The sequence below is a fragment of the Microcebus murinus genome, chromosome X (assembly GCF_040939455.1).
Source record: "Microcebus murinus isolate Inina chromosome X, M.murinus_Inina_mat1.0, whole genome shotgun sequence".
Taxonomy (NCBI): Eukaryota; Metazoa; Chordata; class Mammalia; order Primates; family Cheirogaleidae; genus Microcebus; species Microcebus murinus.
This window is the reverse complement of record NC_134136.1, coordinates 111,677,337-111,700,526: the sequence shown is the minus strand read 5'-3', so window position 1 is coordinate 111,700,526 and position 23,190 is coordinate 111,677,337. Positions and strand designations below refer to the sequence as shown.

At 35.7% G+C, this 23,190-nt stretch overlaps 1 protein-coding gene across 1 annotated transcript in view; it reads right to left on the bottom strand.

The window, feature by feature from the left end:
* The window catches only part of PRRG1 (proline rich and Gla domain 1), a 95,573-nt gene that overhangs the window by 46,493 nt on the left and 25,890 nt on the right, over window positions 1-23,190 (bottom strand). Inside the window, exon 2 of the mRNA XM_012736659.2 lies at window positions 6,915-6,965. Coding sequence (XP_012592113.1) covers window positions 6,915-6,924 — 10 coding nt within the window. The 5' untranslated portion in view covers window positions 6,925-6,965. The remainder of the gene's footprint in view (window positions 1-6,914; window positions 6,966-23,190) is intronic.

Here is a 23,190-nt window from a genome sequence, read left to right as displayed (position 1 = left end):
TTAAGAGTTATGGGGTCTCCTTTGAAGTGATGAAAATGTTTTGGAACTAGATGGTTGTACAACACTGTGAATGTACTAAATGCTACTGCACTGTATACTTTAAAATTGTCAAGTCTATGTTATATGAATTTTGCCTCAATTTAAAAATATGCCAATAGTGCTGAGGTTGAGAAACCGTTCTAACTATGTACTAAAGGTTATTTTCTCCTTTAGTAAGTAAATAGCGGAGACAAAAAGCATCACACACTATAATGAGTTAAAAAAAAAAATAGCCTGACCCTTAAATAGCCCATTTTTGTGTGGAAAAGATTTGCCAAGAAAACATGATGGCAGTTGTCAGCCTCATGAAGATTTGTATTACTGTTATAAAATTATGAAGATAGGAGTTTATAATAAATTGGTGACATCATCTAAACTACAGAGGCATGAATATGTCACCATGATAAAGGGACTCTCAGAACCAATATAGGCCAGAAAATGAAATAATTAATTGACTTTAAATGTATGCCTTCACTTGAACTATAGTCCAGGGAGCTGCCAAATAAAATTAGGTGCTACATTATGAGACAGTCACGTTACAAACCTTGTCAGTTTGAAGGTTCATTCCCTGTTTGAAAATAGGGAGCTGTATGCTCAGAGGTAAAGTTTAGAAATGGCTTCAATTGAGCAGTAGTTCAGCAGTGAATCAAAGAACTTAGATATTTACTGTGGTGGCTGTCAACCATCTTTCCTTCCACTAAGTCTTGATAAGTGGGGGGACATGTTTGGGTTCCTTGGGCTAATGGAGCCAAGGACATCCAAGGACCCAAAGGAATTATGCTGCTATGTTTTAATAAGAAACAAAGACTAAATGGCAGCATTGCTACTGGTTTTTTTTTTAATAGCATGATTATATACATTCATTCCTACTAGAACATTAAAGGCATGTTACCATTAAGTATAGAAAATTAATATGAAAATGACTTTTCATATTAAGATTTTGTAGACCTAAGATTTTCTTCTAAGTAGGGTAGGTAAAAGCTATTTCCAAAGATTAACTACTGAAAGAGAAGAAACAAAAAAATGCTAAGTTATCTTCCTATTTTTATTCTAGTTATCCTCTATAAATAAGGCCTGCTTGATTAGAAACATTAGCTATTCCAGATATATTGTTTTCTAGCAACAAAGCAAAATTAATCTTTTTGAAGATTCATGGCTAAGTATTATTCCTATTTTGTGAAGGATATGTAGGAGCAGCTTGTGGTTTGCTATTATTGAGACAGCATGATGAACTTCTTCCAGAAATTCTGTTTTTAAGGTAGACAGTGAAATTAGTCATCAATAATTGCATGTTAGACAAATAGATACCACAAATTGCTGTTATAGCACTTAGAAGATGTAGTAATAAAAGTGTGTTCTGAGACAGAAAAAATTGAGATGGAAGGCAGATATATCTTTTAAAAATCAAATTCTACTGAAAGATTATAATAAAAATAATAATCCCAGAAATTTCTTTGTAGATAAAGATAATACTTACTGGGAGTACTGAGCCTTTTATCATTTTGTCGTGAATATACTAATTGCTCAGGGATGAAATTAAAAGGTAGAATAAAGCTTTAATTTTCATCTAAAGATGATTAAAGATAAATATTCCAGTACAGTCCTCTGGTATCTGCTGAGGATTGGTCCCGGGACCCTCTGCAAATATTAAAATGCTCAAGTCTCTTACACAAAATGTCATTATATTTGTATATAACCTTCACACATTCTTCTGTATACTTTAAATCATCTCTAGATTACTTATAATAGCTGATATAATGTAAATGCTTTGTAAACAATTGTTATGCTGTATTTTTATTTGTATTAGTTTTATTGTTGTACTGTTTTTTACTCTTATTTTTTTCTGAATATTTTTGATCTGTGGTTGGTTGAATCTGCAGATGTGGAACCCGCATATATGGAGAGCTGACTGTATTATTTACATAAGATTTTGTGAGCTTATATATGCACATTTGCAAAATCCTCACATTCTCTTCTTTGTTGAAAATGTTAATTCTCTACTAGAATTTTGCATATAATTTTATTTATACATGCTGTTCTTTATTCAACTAGTATCCCATCTTGTCATCTCATGTTGTTTTGGTGCTCCATGATAAATTATATTCTTTGTGGCAAGAAAAGCCACAAAGATAAAAATCTATCAGTCAAAAAGGATGAGTTGCACATAGGCCAGGTAAGCAGTGTCAGGGCACTTACTTTAGGTACCTCCCTTGTGAGTTGTACAGAGCAAGCTTCTGAATTGAATTGTCTTATTATCTACTATATCACTGCCAATCAGCGCTGCTGTCTTTTCAATTACTGCAGCCATGTATCACTATTGCTCAGATTTTAATATGTGAGGTACTCAACTATCTGATACACATGTGTTTAGCTGTTACCATAAATGTTGATGGACGTGGAGCCATTCCCCTTGGCCTATCTGTCTAGTCCCCATGATATATGAACATCTTCGTATTAATAGATCTTAGAAAATAATGTCTTCTATACCTCCCACAGTAACAGATAGCTCCTAAGTTTTTAAGTCACTTTACATGCTACTGATGACTAGGATATTCAGAACACGATTTGCTGGAAGAAAAGAAATAGATATAAGACCTAGTTTTGCATTTGGCTCTGTCTTATGAGCCTCTGTTTTATAGCATATAAAATGAGGATAATAATCACTATATCATAGGGTTGTCATACAGATTAAATAAGATAATGTAGAGGAAAGATCTATAAGTTATAAAGTACTCTACAGATACTTGTTAGTATCAAAGTAATTATAGATTCTTAAGAGTGTTAAATACAAAGCCCTACCTAAGAATTTATATACAGTAAATGGAATTTCAATGCCACACACAACGGATACTAGTGGTGGCCTAATAAGAAAATAAATACACAAGTCTGTTCTCATCCTACTCCCTTTTTATTATAAGACTTAGAATTTGTTTGGAATCTTTCATGTCACATAAATAAAAGAATGATTCTTCTGACATATATTTACAAATAATTTCTTCATCCAGTATCAAAGAATACTAAAAGAAATTCACCTCAATTTTAATTCAATTTTATTTTTTCACCTAAACTGTACAGTTGTCCAGCTGTGTTCTTTGTTTTCATGGATCCTTAATTCATTTAATGAGGCTAGAGCCATATCTTTGTGGTATTTTCCTCTATGCCCTTTGTATGATAACATTGAGCTACGTTTGTGAGAATCTTTGCCAAATCCAGCAAAAACTTCATTGTATAGCGCCAGAAAAGAGAAAAATGGCACACAGTAGCATCTTTCTTTTTCCAATAACAGTGTCAGCAATTAACAAATGTAATCAGGCAAACTAAGCAAAGCTTAGAGAGTAAAGGATAGAGTCTCTTTGAGATTTAGGATGTTACAAATGCTTTTAAAGTGGTCAACAAAAACAGACAAAATGCTATCACAAGCTTCTGTGTTGCTAAAGCAGTATTCTTTGAAGCACTTCCCTTGTCTCATCCCCAGGATGGAAACATGCCCATCTTTGCAGATTACATTATCATGCCTGTTCTTTAACAGGAACTACAGTAGACTATTCAACAACACAGATTTGAACTGCACATGTCCACTTATATACAGATTTTCTGCCAACCCTGCCATCCAAGACAGCAAGATCAGTTCCTTCTCTTCCTCCTCCTCCTCAGCCTGAAATGTAAAGACAATGAGGATAAAGACTTTTATGATGAACCACTTCATTTGATGACTAGTAAATATATTTTCTCTTATGATTTTCTTAATAACATTTACTTTTCTCTAGCTTACTCTGTTGTAAGAATACAGTATATAATACAAATAACACACAAAATAGGTATTTATTAACTATTTAGGTTATTGGTAAGGCTTCTGGTCAACAGTAGGCTATTAGTAAAGTTTTGGGGGAGTCAAAAGGTATACTTGGATTTTTTACTGTATGGGGGGTCAGTACCCCTAAAACCCATATTGTTGAAGGACCAACTGTTTATTAATTGCCTTACCATTTGAACAAATACTTGCTGAGGCATCTTTTAAAGTAAGCACTTAATGATCCCTTTGCTAGTAACTTGGTTAGTCTGAAAAGGAAAAGAGGAAACAAGAATGGGTTGCCTTGTCTCAGTTCTCTTCTCCATATGGCTGTGGTGGTATCCAACAACCAGAATATTCTCCAAATCTCCCTGAATCTTGGAATTGTGTGAGGACAAACCCATGATGAGCTACTCTGTAAGCTTCTACTGACAGCTGATTTGGGGGCAAGACATGACATGAATTAGTCCCAGAACTTTGACTAGTTTATTTTTTAAAAATTTATTTATTTTTAAAATTTCTAATCCATCAGAGATTAACATCTTTTGTGAAGGTTTGGAAAGAATCAGAATCCTGAGGGGTAATAAATTTCCAAGGGAATATCTGGAGAAAACAGGAGCAAAAGCTGACTCAAGAAGGTTTGGAAAGGTATTTTCCATGACAGACCCATAACCTTTGGGGCTGCCTACCAGGACCCATACAAGGGTATGCGCAAGCAAGCTGTAGCATAAGGAGATTACTGTTGACCAGAAGCCTTACCAATAACCTAAATAGTTAATTAATACCTATTTCATATGTTATTTGTATTATATACTGTATTCTTACAATAAAGTAAGCTAGAGAAAAGTAAATGTTATTAAGAAAATCATGAGAGAAAATATATTTGCTATTTATCAAGTGAAGTGGATCATCATAAAAGTCTTTATCCTCATTGTCTTCACATTTCATAGGCTGAGGAGGAGGAGGAAGAGAAGGAACTGATCTTGCTGTCTTTGATTGCAGGGGTGGCAGAAAATTACTCAGTTACTTGCAAACCCCTAGTCCCAGCCCTGCTGTCTACAGAAAAGCATCTGATCAAATAACTTCGTTTTGACCATTGAAAGAACTAATGAAGATATACTTATTCAATAAGGACAACAATGAACAGATACCATTGCTTGATTCCATTATACTTTAGAGCTCTCAAAACCCTGTTTTTTAAATTTTTTTATTGACAGAGTCTTGCTCTGTCACCTGGGCTAGTAAGTCTTTCTCTGTCACTTGGGCTAGAGTGCCATGGCAACACCCTAGCTCACAGCAACCTCAAAGTCCTGGGTTCAAGTGATCCTCCTGAGTATCTGGGACTACAGGTATGTACCACCATGCCTGGCTAATTTTTTTTCTATTTTTAGTAGAGACAGGGTCTTGTTCTTACTCAGGCTGGTCTCAAACTCCTGACTTCAAGTGATCCTCCTGCCTCGGCCTCCCAGAATGCTAGGATTACAGGCGTGAGCCACCACACTCAGCCTCAAAACACTTTCAAATGTATTATCACATTATGCCAACCACAACTTTCTGAGGCTAGAAGTACAGAATGTATTAATCCTACCTCAAATATAAACAAACAAGTTTAGGGAGGCTCTAGGATTTGATCAATGTAGTAGGGGTAGAACTTGAATTCAGGCCTTCTGACTTTGTGTCCAGTATTCTGCTATCTATATTATATCACATCCAATCTTCCTCTGAGGGCCTTCATAGCACTCTGATTTTATGATTGTGAAAAAATAAATAAAATTAAAAAGCTATTGGAGCCTCTAAAACACTTAAAGCCCTGAGAGAGATGTGACTGTGATCTAAGTAATGTAACATATTTTGTAATTCTGCTTAGATTATAGCTTAACTCTTTTGCTCATTGTTCTTGTTTGTAAATGACTAGGAAAAACCAGAGAACAGACTTCCCCCTTCCAGTCACTGATCTTTGTTATAGATTAACTGCCTTCTTTATTGTCCTGTACCTAACTCAGACCAGACAGCACCTTGAACAGGGACCCCATGATGGTTAAATCTTCAGTGTGGAATGTTAAATATACCTTTTCCGAAAGAGAAGGACCACCTTGACTCATCAGATTGTTATAACTATGCATTAAGCCTTACACAGAAAGATGTTGAAATTCTGTTAAAATTCCCTAAATTTTGTCTTTATAAGTGATTCTAAACTTCTACACTTTGGAACACTGACTTCCATTCTTTGGAATCTGTGCTTCCCGGGCAGGCCTGTCCTCAACCTTTGTGCTTCAATAAACTCTCTTTAAACTAGATTCTGACCCTTTAAATCAGGGGTCCTCAAACTTTTTAAACAGGGGGCCAGTTCACTGTCCCTCAGACCATTGGAGAGTATGCACTGTGGGCCCTGGATAAGTTGGCTGCTAAGCAGGACAGGCAGTGGTGGCAAAAACACCCAGAGGGCCAGATAAATGTGCTAGGCAGCCCGCATGTGGCCCGCGGGCCATAGTTTGAGGACGCCTGCTTTAGATTATTTTAGGTTGACATGATCAACATTGATTAGAATTATTTATGAAGTCACCATGGCTGCTGTTTAATATTAACAATGAAATGACCTTAAATTTGTCTATTATCCACTGTCCACTGCCCATAAATAAGTCTTATGAGAAAGTAAAAATAAACACAAGGAATTCATCTAATAGTTCTTAATGTTGGACTTTAACATTTTAAGGGAAATGAAAACTGTTTACAAATCAACTTCACAGATGAATTTTTTACTGTCATTCGTTGCATAGTAGAATAGTGCTGTGTTTGTTTGTTTAATGTTACTATGTACAAAACTTAAGAACCATAAGAAGAGTTATAAAGAAACTGGGTTTTGGCCAGGTCTATGTACTATCAACTTTGAGCTATCTGTCCCAGTGAGCAATGTGTGGTTGTTGGTCTTTCTCTACATAGCCCTGCCTCAGACAAAAACTTTCTAACACTAATAAGAAATATAATTTAAATGTTCACAAAAATACTATGAGTTGCAAATTTGATTCCCTGGCTACAGTGGCTATGGAGAGAGTCTAAATTACTAAAAAGGAAAAAAGAAACTTACCCCTCCCCATGTTTTCTGGTGGTCTCCAACAGGTCCCTGGATGATGATTCTCTATACAAAACAGAGCACATATACATGGTCAGATTCACAGAGGCTGAGTCACTACATCAGATATGCTCCATTACAGCTGATGTGGTCAATGTGAGCATTTCATTTCACAGTGTTCCAATCTTGCTCTCTTACACAAATGTTTTCTCTACCATAAAGAGGTATCTAACCTTGGGAGACAGAAACACAGTATTTTGGAAGCATAGGCTCTATATCAACTTACCATAACCTTCTTTATCTGATATTAGTTTCTGCCCCTGCCAACTTAAAATCATCATATTCATCATATGCTTATCTCTTAGGAAGCCAGTGATATCAACAAAAAATGGCAAACAAAAATGCCACAAGGTCCAATGTTAATAACCAGGTTAGCATGTTATTAGCTTGTTTGTCCCTGGCTTTCCTTCAATGGCATTCTGTTGCAAATCTAATACACCTTAAAGTATAAAGTTTTCCTGAATGGTGTCAAACAACAGCACCCCTACTCAAATTATCCCTGAGGCAAAGCAGCCCACAGAGTTATTTCCAATAAACAGTATGAATCAATGACCATGAACTAATGACAACAGAACCTTTGGAGAAACAAAAAAATACATTACAATTGCAGAGGAAGGGTGTGTATGGGGGAGTAGCAATTCTGTTTTTAAAAGATGAAAACAACATATATATACACAGAAGCTAATTCATACTGTATCATTTCATTTTCTTACAGGGTTAAATCATAGAGCTACCACACATTTATTATTCACTTGTTCCTAATATAAAACTAAACACCTGAGAGGTAATACTGTAAGACATAGTCTATCAGTCCATAAGGAATTTATAAACTACTTGAAGCTATGCAGAGACAATTTAGGAATAAATATCAGAGTGAAACCTGATAACCAGGTGTGTAACACTGGAAAATCATTTTCTATCTCAAATTCTTTGCAAAGGGAAGGGCTGAACTATGTTTTTCCCAAATTACCCTTCACAGGATGGTAAAAGGTGTATTATCCAAAAACAGGACTCAATGATCAAATAAATGTAGAAAATGCTGATTTAAGGTTAAAGGGTTTTCAGAGCCTTTAAAAATGCTAATAAGCAATGTGACAAAAGTACAATCTCAAAGTATTTGGCTACATAGTCCTTTTTGTAAGCAATCAACATTTCTCAGGAGTCTTACTCTTTGGAGTTCATTTTGGGAAACTGGACAAGATAACTGCTAAAGCCTTTTGTAGCTCTGAAATTCTATTATTTTCCAATAAGATATGAATTATATGGAACAAAGTTAACATAAAGTGAATCAAGAAAGAAATCAAGGAGGCTAGATATTCAGAGAATTTTGGAGCTGAAAGTAACTTTAGAAATCATCTAATGATTTCTCATCAATCTACCTTTTTTGAAAGCAGCAGACAGGCCTCAAAAAATCGTATGCAGATCACCAGTATATAAAATGGGTTAGGGAAGAATTCTTCAAGAGGAATTGGGGTGGAGGGCTATAGTCCCACCCACTGGAATTTCTCCTTGAGGCAGCCTGGATATACCTCAGCAGCAACCCAGCACTATAGGAAACAGTTTGAAATCCAGTGACCCCTGATGAAGCTATTCTGGGAATAGGAAAGAGCTATAACTATTACACCTTTACACAAGAAGCTCCTCGTCCTTCCCAACTATCATCCCAATTTTAACTGTAACTCCTCAAATCAGATAAAATAATTATTATGTAAATATAACTGTAAAACCTTTCTTACTCCAGTAAATACCAAAAGAAAGTCACTATATTACAATGTAATCCATGTACAAATAAGAAGCCACGAAAGAGTTAAGCAGGGAAGAGATATAGGAAAATTGGGATTTTAAGAAAGGAGATTTGAGGTGTGAGAGTGGTTTGGCCAGTGATATCAGAGATGCTAGGTAAATCTGGCAGGACTTCTTGTAATTTATTTCTCGTTTATTCTTCAATATTTAATAGTCTTTTTGAAAAGAATCAAGCCTATATCAGCTGTGTTAGGGGGAACCACAAAGGAAAGGGCTGTCAGGCATGGGCCAACATTTTCAAAGAGGAATTGCCTCTCCAGAGGTCAGCATGGTGGAGACAACAGGCATCATTAGAGGCAGCTATCTTTCAGGGTAAGATAAAACTAAGGAGGCAAAAATCAATACTACCTGTCAGTCATTTCACCTAGCATTCCACTAATAAACCTCCAAAGATCAGCATCTTATTTTAAAGAAGATGGTTTCGTTACAGAGATATGGGGCTCAAGGCCTACTATCTATATCACCCCATACCTCAAACTCCCCCAAGTCCCCAGGTTACCTCCCTGCTTCTGTTGTCCTGGTCTTTCCACTCTGATCCCCTGCTGCTCTACTTTCTAGTCCTTTTTTTCAGCTTGTGTGTGTGTGTGTGTGTGTGTGTGTGTGTGTGTGTGTGTGTGTGTGTGTGTGTTAGTTTTATACTTCTCTAAGCAGGAGTATTTGTCAATCTTAATTCCCAGTCAGGTCCTCATCCAAAACTAAATAATACTTCTAAGGCAATGGCAACACACTTAAAAACAACAACAACAAAGCAGCTTTTAGCTAGATATTAGGAAATCTAAATAAAATTAGTCACTATCCCATGTATCTACCCAGCCTGGCATTAAATACCCTCTACAACGAGGTTTCACCTTCCTTAATAGTTATACTATATTCCTGCCAAACCAGTCTCTATTCATCCCTTAAATATGCTTTGAACTGTTCCAGTTCTATGTCTCTGCTCTTTTCCTCTATATGATCTACTTCTATAAAAATTCCGTTCATCCTTCAATATCAGTAGTGATGCCTTCCCTCATTACCTGAGCAGGAAGTAGTCTCTTTTTCCTTTGAACTCTCATATAATATGGAACTTGTGTACTACCTCATACAGATGTTCATACTTTATAGTGTCTACCGGACTGTCTAATTATCAGAGGTTAAGAAATTTGTCTTCTATAACTATATCAAGCCTGTGCAAGGCTCTAGCTCATTCCCAATAAGGGTTCTAGTGGCCTACACAAACCAGACTTAAGGGAACTGCCTTATCATAAATAGTATACAACAAATACCAACTGAATCTTTGAAGGCTTTGAGGGAAGATTAAATGAAAACAGTTTTAAAGTTCTTGATAACAGTAAGCAGCATCTATGAGGATGCAAATAAAAATTTGGTGTTTTCCCCCCAAAATGTCTTGGTTCCATCTGACTTTTGTTTATTTTCTAGTTGGTCAATCTGGCTCAATATATTAAGTATAACTATTACTATTTAAGACAGGGGTAGTATAATGTATATTTTATGAGCTGAACTTTTTAAATTAAAATTTGATTTTTAAGTTTTAGCTTCAGCTGGATTAACTATTTAAGTTTGGAATGTGTACCACCCAATTCTTTAAGAGCTTCCTTTGCCATTTTTTATGTCCCTTACCTGCACTTACCCTTCTTTTCCCAGCCGCCTGTGATAATAGCCTGGAGACTCCTATTCCTGGTAGTTATCCTTCTTCCAGTAATCCTCTGAGATTCAATTATATCTAGCTCTTTATTAGTTTCGAAACACTGCAGGCTACATTTTAATTTGCAGAGAAGCACTTCTATGTTGTCTTTACTTTTCAGCCACATGGCTCTCTCATGGTTGATTAGGCAGCTCAATCACTTCACTGTCATGCACTGTGCTTAGAGGCACCATTACTATAATCTCTAGCCACCCTACTTAAGGCTTTGACAGTCCTAGCCTCCTACTCTTCCCCAGACCCCAAGGCCCTTCTAATTTTTAAGGGCAAGAGGACCTAAGGTTCCTGTGGCATGCTCTAGAGATGAAGTGCTCCCTGGAGTCCATTCCCTCCTATGGTGTCTCTTAAAGCCACAGCTCTCTTTAGCTGCCTAAAGGCTCTTCTGTGTGAAAGGTTTATTCTACTAGGCCTCTGGGAGCTTCACCTCTGCATTTATTCCACTTCTACATCCTTTAAATAATAAAGATTCAATTGGTATTTGATGTAGATCTATTATAATAAGGCAGTTTCACTTATGTGATCTTATCAGTGCTTGCAACAACCCTACTACTTCTTGATAAGTGATAAAACTAAATTTCAGAGAAATTGACTTACTCTTCTTCACATAGCTAGTAAGTAGGAGCATCCCAGGATTTTTTTAACTTATCAATATATTCATACCAAAAGTGCTAACATTAAAACTCAATGACTTTTCACAAACACGCCTGTGTAACTGGCAACTAGATCAAGATTCAGAATACATTTCAGGATTTTAAGCTAAGGTTTCTGACACCAAGTCCAGTGCTCTTTCACTCACATATGTAGTCATTCAACAAATATTTACTTACTTTTTATTACATTTCAACTATTTTGCTAAACATTGGGCTGTTAGCAAATAAGACATCTGTGATCCCTGCTCTAATAAGAGCTTAGAATCTATGGGGGAGCCATATTAGTTTGTTTAATTATAAATAAAGGAACTTATGGTATTAGAGGAATTTAAATAAATTCAAAGTATGATTTCATCATGGCAAGCAAGAAAGAAGGTTGGTGACGGAGATAAATGGTCAAACCATACAAGGCTTTACTGGCTGGTCAAGCATTTGGATTTCATTCTAAATGTAGTGGGAATCATTAAGCAATGCCCCTGCATTCATAAAACAACCTATTCCCTAAGAGCTTGCTTAATTCTTCAATTACTCTAACCTTTAGGTACTTCATATGTGCCATTCACTTCACCAGGCCCATTACCTCAAATGTATAAAAACAATAATTTATATAAAACCTTGAGATATAGGTATATCATATGCAGATTTACATGTTAAGTATTTATAAATTAATAAATTATAAAACTATAACATATTACCAAATACTTTTAAAAATTACTGTAAATAGCTAGATGCTGTCCCTCAGTGCTATCTATACTAGGCAATAGTACCAAAATGCTGTCAGGTATTGCTGAATTTCAGGGATCCTTTCCAAATCTCTAGAGTAAAGCTAGGCAAGTTATACAGATAAGAAAGGACATTTTGTTTCATTCTGTCCTCTGGTCCTCCTCAGATTTGGATATAATAATATGTAGCAAATTCAGCACAGTCATCTTTTTTTAATTCCACAGATACATACTATGTGTCTACTCAAATGTACACTGTGTGTGTCTACTGCATGCCTAGGTAACAGGTGGGAGTGATGCAACAGTAAGCAAAATAGACAAAAATCCCTGCCCTCATGAAAGTTACAATCTAAAGGCGAAGAAATAATTAACCTGTGCCTATTTAGTTAAATAAGCAAAATTTATGTATAGTATGTTATATATTGGTAGATATCAAGGAGAAAAAAATAGGGCAGGAAAAGAAATGATTTAAATAATGATTATGTAAGACAAGGACTTCTGTTTTTTTGGTACTTGTCTCTTACTAGTTTACTAATGACACAGCAGTTGATGTACACCAGGGGTCAGTAGACATTTTCTGTGAAGGGCAAAGAATAAATATTTTAGGCTTTAAAGGCCTTGTGGTCTGTGTTATAACTACCCAACTTGCTATTATGGCACAAAAGCAGCCACAGAAATGAATTTGTGTATGGCTATGTTTTAATAAAACTTTATTTATGGACACTGAAATTTGGATTTTATATGATTTTCATATATCATGAATATTCTTCTTTAAATTTTTTTCAACATTTTAAAAATATAAAAACCATTCTTAGTTCATTGCCACAGAAAAACAGGCAACAGGCCATTATTTGCTAATCCCTGGTGTATACAACAAAATGGCTGACTGAATTTTCACAAATCAACAAGTCAAAAGAAATACAAGGAAGCTCAACTTAAGTATTATTGAAACACAATGATCCAGCACCATCAATAACAACAGTTAGAAAATTCTCTAATAATGTTCAAGTGAGAGATATTAATTTTATATGACAGTGGGACTTATATTTCTAGTGCACAATAAAATATTAAAGATAATGGTATAACCATCTAAATAAATCATGCTAAAACTATAGAAGTACCTCAGTGAATAAAAAGAAGTTATCGCAAACTGCACCAAACAATCTAGATGTCTATAAACCACTTGAAGTCAACTGTATTCCCTAACAGAAATAGTTTATTTCATCCACAGTGATATTTCAATTTTCACTTCCATCCCAATAAAACACAAATCTACATATCCGGTCTTGACCTTTCCCTTGAATTCCACAATTCCAAATGCCTCACAGAGACCTACACCTGATAATGTTGCCACCATCTGAAACACCAAGGATCTAAAACCAAGTACTTTCTCTACCACACATGTAAGTTAGCTTCTCCCCTAAATTACGTAATTATATTAACAATACTTTCATTGTCTAATTCAACCCAAGTGTTGTGAGATGACATTTTAGGATATTAACTAAAGTTTTGTTTCTCCCAAGAGTTTACTTTTTCCTTCTTTCTTTATTCCTTACCTACCACCTCCCTCACAAGTAGCTAAGCCATTCTATGTTCATTTCTTCAAATGAAAGACAAGCATGGGTCAGAAAAAGAGAAAAACTAAGTTTTCCTATCTTCTAAGGACTTGGGAGAAATGAGAGGTCTTTTAGCAGAGCTGAAATGATTGAAGAAAATAGTGAGAACACAAGTTTCCCCTTCAATCACACTCACCCAACCCCCCCTTCCCAGGCTGGAAAGGCTCCTCTGGATTGAAGGGAAGAAAGAAATCAGTAGGGCCTAGGAAGGAAGGGTCAGACCTAAAGACCTAAAGGAAACCAGAATCAAAATGAAGGACTATTTTTAGAGAGGGGCATTACTTGAATGTTCAGAAACCCCTTGGTAGTGGGTTCAGCATCTACAGACCATAAGAACAAGCATATGGACAGAATCTGTCCTGGGGGTGCACGCTGAGGGCTTCTCTTGGGCAGTAGCCATCCCTTTGTTGATGACCTCCCTTTTGAAAAGATGTGTATCCATGCCTGAGGCTTTAACCAATCCCCATCCATTTGCCCCATGTAAATAGCCATCCTTGGAACTTTCCTGGACCACAAGCCCTGAATAACAGACCCCTGGACACTCTGTGAAAGTGATGGTAGTAGAGGTGTTTATACTGATGAGGGCAAGCTCTACATTTGGAATTAGCAGGATGAGGAAAGGGGTGGCAGGCAATAGGAACTACTAGCCTGATTTCTTACACCATAAGTGACTTTTACATGTTTTTAATCTTCACAATATAAATGGAATCATAGTGTATACTCTTTTGGATCTGGCTTCTTTTGCTCAACAACTTGTGAGATTCACTCATATTGTTGCATGTAGCTGTAGTACATCCATTCTCATTACTGGCTCCATAAAGGTATATATCCCTATTTATATATTCATTCTATTATTGATGAACGTTTGGGTTGTACTATGGTCCAAATGTTGGTGTCCTCCCCAAATTCCTATGTTGGAACCTAATATCCAATGTGGCAGTATTAAGAGGTGGGATCGTTGGGAAGGGATTAACCCATGAGAGCTCCATCCTCATGAATGGGATTACTGTCCTTATAAAATGAAGCTGAGAGAGCTTCCCAGACCCTTCCAGTATGTGAGGACACGGCAATAAGGAACCATCTTTGAAGCAGAGAGTGAGCCCTTACCAGAGACTGAATCTGCTGGCATCTTGATCTTGAACTTCCCGGCCTCCAGAACTGTGAGCAATAAATTTCTGTTTTTGATAAATTACCTCAAGTATTTTGTTATAGCAGCCCAAACTGACTAAGACAGGTATTTAGTGTAGAGAATGTAGTAAAACAAACTCCTATTATACAGGTTTAAAACAGAGGCAATATCCATTGCTCAGTCTAACATAAGCAATCAGTAAAACCTACTTACTTCCTTGCTGTAACACCTGATCTCTGTCCTTCCATTCTCACCACTACAAATTCTCATATTTTTTCAAGTTGATAGCATACTTCACAAGGACAGGAAATACCTTAATTCTTTAGAATTAATTAATGTGCTTAAGGAACAGTTATAAACATGTGTAATTACTACTATCAAACTGATCACTAACAACTTTTAATGTAGAAATGTAATTGGCATTTTGATATCTTGGTTTATAAGATCTTGGAAATTTTTAAAGCATCCTATTTTAGGTCTCTCTCAGTATCTGAAAAGTCCCTGAGGCACACTTGCCAATACTAAAACAGCCTAGTGTTAGATACATACTTCTCCTTACCTTTAGCAAGATGCTCAGAAGGAGGTAATATAGAAGTAGGAGTGAAAAAGAGGAGGTAAATTCTGGTAGGCTATTTGAATGCAACCCATAACTTTAATGTCAACAAGAGAAACTGAAAATAGGCTTTTAGCATAACAACCCATGAGAATAACAACAGTAGTAGATAATAACATAATGCTTTGTTATCAGATCATTACATATATTAATTCCTTTATCTTTGCAGTCTTATGAGTTAAATATAGTACTATCATTATTCCCACTTTACAGATAAGGAATTTGATGCAATGTGGTTAAGAAATTTCCCTAAGGTCATAGAGTTTATAAAGTAGCAGAGCTAACATTCTTACCCAGGCAATATGGCTCAATGATGATATACAATAGTATATTCTTGATTGAGGGTGGGTATTTCTTTCTCCAAATGGAGTGAGAGTTCTACAACTTAAACAAAGTATTTGGCTGGGCGCAGTGGCTCATGCCTGTAATCCTAACACTCTGGGAGGCCAAGGCAGGCAGATCACTCAAGGTCAGGAGTTTGAAACCAGCCTGAGCAAGAGTGAGATCCCGTCTCTACTATAAATAGAAAGAAATTAATTGGCCAACTAAATATACATATATAGAAAAAATTAGCCAGGCATGGTGGCGCATGCCTGTAGTCCCAGCTACTCGGGAGGCTGAGGCAGAAGGATTGCTTGAGGCCAGGAATTTGAGGTTGCTGTGAGCTAGGCTGATGCCACAGCACTCTAGCCCAGGCAACAGAATGAGACTCTGTCTCAAAAAAAAAAAAAAGAAAAGTATTAGATTGAGCTATCTGTGAACAATTGTAAGTATGGATTTTAAAGATACTTTATATATGCAAATAAAGCTTTTTAGCTATTAAAAAGGATGAGAGGAAAGATTACAAAGGGACAAGAGGAAAATTTGCCGGTGATAGGTTGCTCATTATCTTGATTGTCGTGACAAATTCATGAATATATATGTACATAAAAATGTATCCAATTGTACACTTTAAAGATGTGCACTTTAAAGATGTACACTTTAAAGACACTTGTATGTCAATAGGCACTTATATCTCAATAAAACTATATGCAAAAAGGATGAAATAGATCTATAGATGAATGAATCACAAAAAAGGATGCCCACAATGTATTGAGTACAGAAAAATTATAATATAGCATTCATATAATTTATTATATACATATAAACATATATAAGACTATAAATATAATATGTTATCTGTAGGGAGTTTTTGTAACCTGTGGTAATGCAAAGAGCTTTCACTGAGGCCTCCTTTAGCAGGCAAGTGCGGGAACCATCTTGGAAGCAAATCCACCAGCACCAGTCCCAGTCATGCATTCAGATGACTACAGCCCTAGCTGACTTTATAGCAATCTCATGAGAGACCCTGTGCCAAAACCACCCAGTGAGCTGCTCCTGGACTGCTGACTCTCAGAAACTGTGTGAGATAACAAACATTTGTTATTTGAAGCTGCTAAGTTTGGGGGTAATTTGTTACGCAGCAGTAGATAAATAATACAGCATATGTTGTTATTTTATTTAATTTAAAAAAAATATGTAGCAGACATACAGAAAAGTATATAAATTATAAATATATACCTTGTTGAATTTTCACAAAATGAGCACATCTGTGTAACAAGTACCCAAATCAAGACACTGAACAGAGCATTATTAGCACCTAAGAAGTCATCCTTCTGCTCCCTGTCCAGTCACTACCTCCCAATAAGGGTAACTACTAGTTTGGTTTCTTACTATAAATGAGTTTTGCCTGTTTTTGAACTTCACATAAATAGAATCATAGTGTATATTCATTTGGTTCAAGCTTCCTTTGCTCAACATCATGTTCGTGAGATTCATCCATATTGTTGCATGTAGTTGTAGTTAATTCTCACTACTGATTCCATGTTAGGTATATATCCTTGTTTGTTTATTCATTCTACTATTGTCTACATTTGATTTGTTTCAAGTTTAGGTTTATTACAAATACTGCTGTAAACATTCTTATATATGTCTTTTGATGAACTCATACATCTATTTCTGTTGGGTGTATGCCTAGGAGTGGAATCATTGCATACGCTGCCTGTATTCAGCTCTACTCATTACTGCTAAATAGTTTTCCAATGTGGTTGTACTAATTTACACACCCAGAAGTAACACAGCAGAATTCCAGTTGTTCCACATCTCAACATTCTTACAGACTCTTGGTATTGTCTGTTCCATCTTTGCTGTTCTGGTTGGGGGGAGTAGTATCACATTGTGCATTTTCCTGATAAGTGATGAGGATGAACACCATTTTGTAAGTTAATTGGCCATTTGAACATCTTTTTGATGTGCCCGTTTCAAGTCTTCAGTCCATTTAAGCATATATCACTTTTAAGATCAGCAAAAGGCCATAATTTTCTAAACTAATGAGTTTTCGATAGTAGCGTGAAAACAAGCGCCTTTGAGCAGCAGAACAGCGCTATCAAAAAGAAAAAAAAAAAGCTAGAACTAATAGCACGAATAGTTAGGTACCTCTTCTAAATCTAGAAATGTTTTGGGAAGAGAAACAAGAAAAGCAGTAAGACAGAAGGAATCTTTAAAGCAGAAATGAGACAAAATAGGGAGAGCCTATTATGAAGATGATGCATGTGAGTAGGATTTGCTTCTTTTTGGTGAGTAGGAAGTAAATCACACACAGGAGATAGTTCATAAATCATATGCTAGGCTTAGTCACAGTCCAGAAAGGTTTTTTGGTGGAAAAGAGGGGCACAGATGGGCTTTAACCCTACTACACAGTGCTATATACAGAACAGTTCAGTGCTACTAGGCAACACAATAAATATTCTGCAAATGGGAAAGTATCTCACCTGTAAGTGTTGTCCCATTACATCATACTTCTCAAGAGAAGAAAAATGGTCATTTATATATACCCTTAAATAGCCAATAAGTATCTACTAACCTTCCTTTAACCTCACAAGCCTACATTAGGCTTTATTTTCTTTCTTTCTTTTATGAGTTACCAGAATGTACTATGACATTAGCTGCTTATTTTTAGTTTACTGATTAAATTTTAATAAGACACTTCAGATAGCAGAACAATCAGTTAAAGAAAGTTAATATTGCTGGACAAGATCAATGCATAATGGACACCATGTGTGAGTGAAAATAGAGGAATAAACAATGTGGCTTTGATTGTATTATCTTAGGCATACCACAGCACAGACTTTGAGCAAATGTAAAAAACTGGTGTTTTAAATGTGACCATGTAAGAAGTTCAGGTATTTAAAAATTTCTTTTAAATAAATAAGATCAGATATACTAAATAACTTCAAGAGTTCAACACTGACAATTCAACCAGAAAGAAATAGGTCCTCACATTTTTAATTCTCCCTTTGTCCTACTGTATATGCATGTCACAAAAATTACATTCAAAAATCATTATAAACAGCATATGGGACAAATTTGATATGCCTCTGAGGTCTTAGAATAAAAGAGTTCTTTCTGTGACATGTAATATTGTTGCATCACTATCTAACAAACAATGTCACTGCAGTGAGCATATTTAAGGATACTGTATTAAAACTATAGGGAGAACTAAAATGTAATGGCCTGATACAAACAATTAAAACATTAACTTCAATTCTAAAGAAGTGTATTTGCAGGATTGAGTTCTTAAATAAACAACATTTACAGCTTCTCCAATAAAGACTGTTTCTAAGTAAAGGTCTATTTCCTATAAGTATCATTAAAATTTTTTTAAGGAAATTTGTCTCAAAAAATAAATTGATAATGTCACACAACTACAAGAATTACGCCCTATAAAAGCATGAGTGTGGGTTTGTTTGTAAGGTAAAATTAAAAGGCCCATGAAGAAACACTTTCTTCCTTTGTAAACTAATACCTTCCCTTACAGAAGCAGGCCACACAAAATAGCAAGGATGGATTCCTGGGAGAAGCTGATGTTTTCTGGCAAACTAACTACATAGGTAAAGAAAATCTAAAGATGATGGGGAATGCCAGGCTTGAATTGTGTGGTGCTTTTGTTTTTAAACTCCTCAGCTCACTCTAATTGAACTGGAGAGCTATGAATTCTCAGACAAAAAGCAGAAGAGAAATGAAACAAAGGTCCTGGAGAATCCATAAACTAGAAAATGAGATTAATTACATTTGACTAAAAATCACCAATCTCCAAAGGGAGATTTAATTTCATAATGATGTCCTATTTTGTTTAACACTGGCATACATCATGTATATCTTATTTGATGCTATATCACCAAACTCATCACTATACTTGACACATACAACACATGCAAATTTTACTGAATAAAAAAGATATCTTAACAAGTTGAGATTGTGTGTTATTCCACTTTGTGTCCTACTTTTTTATCCATACATTATAAGAAATTATGAATTTCTATGAAATTAAACACTTTATAAACATGATTCTTAATAGTTGCATTATATTTATGTACCATAATTTAACCATTCCCTAAATGTTGTACCATTTGGAAATAAACCTTGTTATATACGCGCATTAAAAAGTTATTCAGCCATTAAGAATTGATTCTTTTTCCTGTTATAAATAATGTAGCAGTGTATATTTTAAAATATAAATTGTTATTCTTATTTCTGGTTATTAGGACAGATGAATGTGAAAACCTGGATTTAGACATCTGAATTGTAAGATAAAGCCATCTTATCCTTTGAGACAACCAAGCATATATCACTGGGAAAATTAAAGAGGGGGTTACCAACTCTCCTCACACATTTATAAATTAATTTAATCAGCTTGCTTCTTAATACCTAGCTGAAAGAAACTACAAAAATTGGTTGGAGTTTTTCTATGGTGAAGTGGAGATGGTATGGCAGTGAAAGGATCACAAAGGGTAGGTGTGAGATAATTGATCCTGATCATGGAATACACACCAAGCTATTCTGTTCTGTTCCTTAATCAGTTGTGATATATTTCTGGGACTATGTTTCCTCTCCTATAAAAGGATTCCAGGTGAAACTTACTGAGACTCAGGGAAGCTTGAGAAGGAAGGGCCAAGATATAATTTGTGCACACCTTGAGGTGTTCATTGCAGGGACTATTGTATGCATATGGTCAATTATTGCTTTACTTCTCAAACCATCTTATCTAAAAGTTCAATTGTTATATATTTCTGAATATCACCTAATTGGCGACCTAGATTACCACCAAATCATGATAAAGAAAAAATGTACACCAATTAAACACATTAAACTTAATATTTATGTATCAAATTCACTTTATTTATTCATACCCTACTTAGTTCTCGAAAGAATTAAAGATGATTTATATAAAATCACATAATTAAAGAAGATAAAATAAAAGTTTAAAAATAAGCATTTGAGAAAAACACATAAAAGGAAAGATCAGAATAAAAGAGATAAGACAAAGATAGGATGTAGGTTTGTACACAAAAAAATCTGTTGAAAGGTTCTGTAACTTTGGTAAAGGAAGAGATAGACATCCTAGTAGCCAATGCCAAAAAATGCAATAAGTTACATGAACCATGATATTCCTAAGATAAAAACAAACCAGTTGCCCAGAAGTTTCATTACTTATAATCTTGAGATTAGAGAGAAAAGTTATCCCTAGTGTCCTCAAAATAAGAAATGTAATGAAAAATGTCTTCAACATCCATATAGTAAATGCAATAATACATTTTATAGCACAATTTATTATAGCTACTTTCTTGTAAGTAGGCCAAGGGAAAGATAGCATAGAAGCAACATACTCTATATTTATATATTTAGAAATTGGCCCACTCAAATGGCTCCCTAAAACAGCTTAGACACAATCAAAAACACTCCCAGTGGAATGACCATGCCAAAGGAAACTCATTGCACCTGGTTGATTCATACCAATGTCTGATAGCTACTCTATAAGCCAAACTTAAAAGATCTGACTCACTCTGCTGGCTTTTCTCCAAAAAGAGCAGCAGTCCTGAAAGAAATGCTGATCAGCAACCTCATGGGCCAAGAGAATCAGAATATCATTCTATTCTAAATAATTAAGGACAAGGGATTATAGTTAATTTGGGGCTATCCTTGAGTCCCTAAGACTTACTACTCTCCAAAAGCAGACTGTGGAAAGCTTGTCAAGTTGGTTTACGGAATAAGTATAGCGCTGGGATCAATTAGCCAAAACAAAACAATGTTTGTTATTATATAGTTATGGCTAAAAAGTAACCCCAAAACCTTATATTGGAGTCCAGTTGTCTGGAGATAATGTGCCTAATGGTTATGGTACTGGGTGGAGGGAAATTTTTGTGGACTATTACCACTTTTCATTTTCAGGTGAGTTCAAATCTCTGTGTGAATTCTTTCCTTCCCCTAGTTACATATCTTTTCATCAGAGTTGAGGTAAGTGAACAGAGGGGTACAGAGAGAGTTCTGTCTAAAGATTTTATTTTTTTTGTTCCCTCAGTTCTGCATCAAGATGTGTATTTATGCCATTTTACTTGATCTGCTCATTAAGAACCCTGTGAATCTAGAAAGGTGAATGATATCATACCTGTTTTACAGATAAGGAAATCAAGGTTTGGTTTGGTTACAGAGGCACTACTTGATAGAACCTGTAGTACCACATTCCAGGTCTGGCTGTTACTGTGAATTAAAATAAAATCTTAAGGCTCACCCCCCACTGGCTGACTGAATGGACCCCCTCTAGGCCAAAGGAATATCCTAAAACTAAATTGCCTGCCACAGGGGGGAGGTCACATATACCTCATCAAGACCCCCCTCCCTTCTTGGGGATATCCTTTGTAACCCATTAACAGGCCTAAGACTATGCAAGACAAACCTGCAGGTCCTCAATTTACATAACAAATATATGTCCAGTGGCTTACCTCTGATAAACTGCTCCTTATGTTAACACATTCCAAGCCTTTAGACAAAGCTTACTGTCTTTAGCCAATTACAAGTCAAAGAATCTTTAAACCCACCTATAACCTGTAAGTCCCCTCTTAGAGATAGCCCACCTTTTGGGGCCAAACCAATGTGTGCCTCTCACATATTGATTTATGACTTTACCTGTAACCCCAGTCTCCCTGAAATGTATAAAACCAAACTGTAGCCCAACCACAAGGAGTCCACTTGCTCAAGGTTTCCTGGGTGTGGCTCTGGATCATGATCCTCAAATTTGGTTCAGAATATATCTCTTTAAAATTATTTTACAGAGTTTGGCTTTTTTTCCATTAACATTACTCTAGTGCTGTCCCTACTATAGTATTGAACCAAGAATGTAAAGTTCTCAACTCTCAGCTTAATTTCATATGTCCTACAGTAGACTCACTAATATTAAAATGGCTATTTTGTGACTTGCAATTAAAAGCAACAAATACAAAGGCATGCAAACCCAAATGAGAGGTCCTAAGACAAGGTTCTCAGAGTTCAGGCCCCTGTTATTTGCTCTTCCACTACAAAAATATCCTACAAATTGAGTCATACTAGCTCTCTACAAATGCTGTATATTTCCCTACTTCCAAGCCTTTTTGTTCACACCATTTAAATATGATGTTCCTTTCTTTTGGGCTTATTTGAATCCTAAAGCCATTATTAATCACAGTATATACTTCCCCTCCTCCTTAGAAATGCATCTCCAACAGCCCAGCAGGATACAATTACCTTGTCCCCTGAATTTCTGTAGCATTAAAATCTCTAGTACTCATTCTCATTTGCCCACAAATTGCTAACTGTATGTGTATTATTTTCCCCAGACTGCAAACTGCTTGAGGGATTAGGCCATGACTTGGCCCATCTGCACTGATGATAGCATAGCATCCAAAACCCAGTTGGCACAGAGAAAGCACACATTAATCGATGGCTAAGACAACAAATTCCCTGGACACGATAAAGAAACCAGTTGCCTACTTGATTATCTTTCTTTCACTGTAAATTTGAATAATCTTTTAATTTCCCAGTTTATTTTTTGCTGTTCTTTTTCTACTTTATCCACAACACAAAACCAAATTATATGTTTTAACACTGGGTTGAATACAGATTCTTATATGACATAGATGAGGCA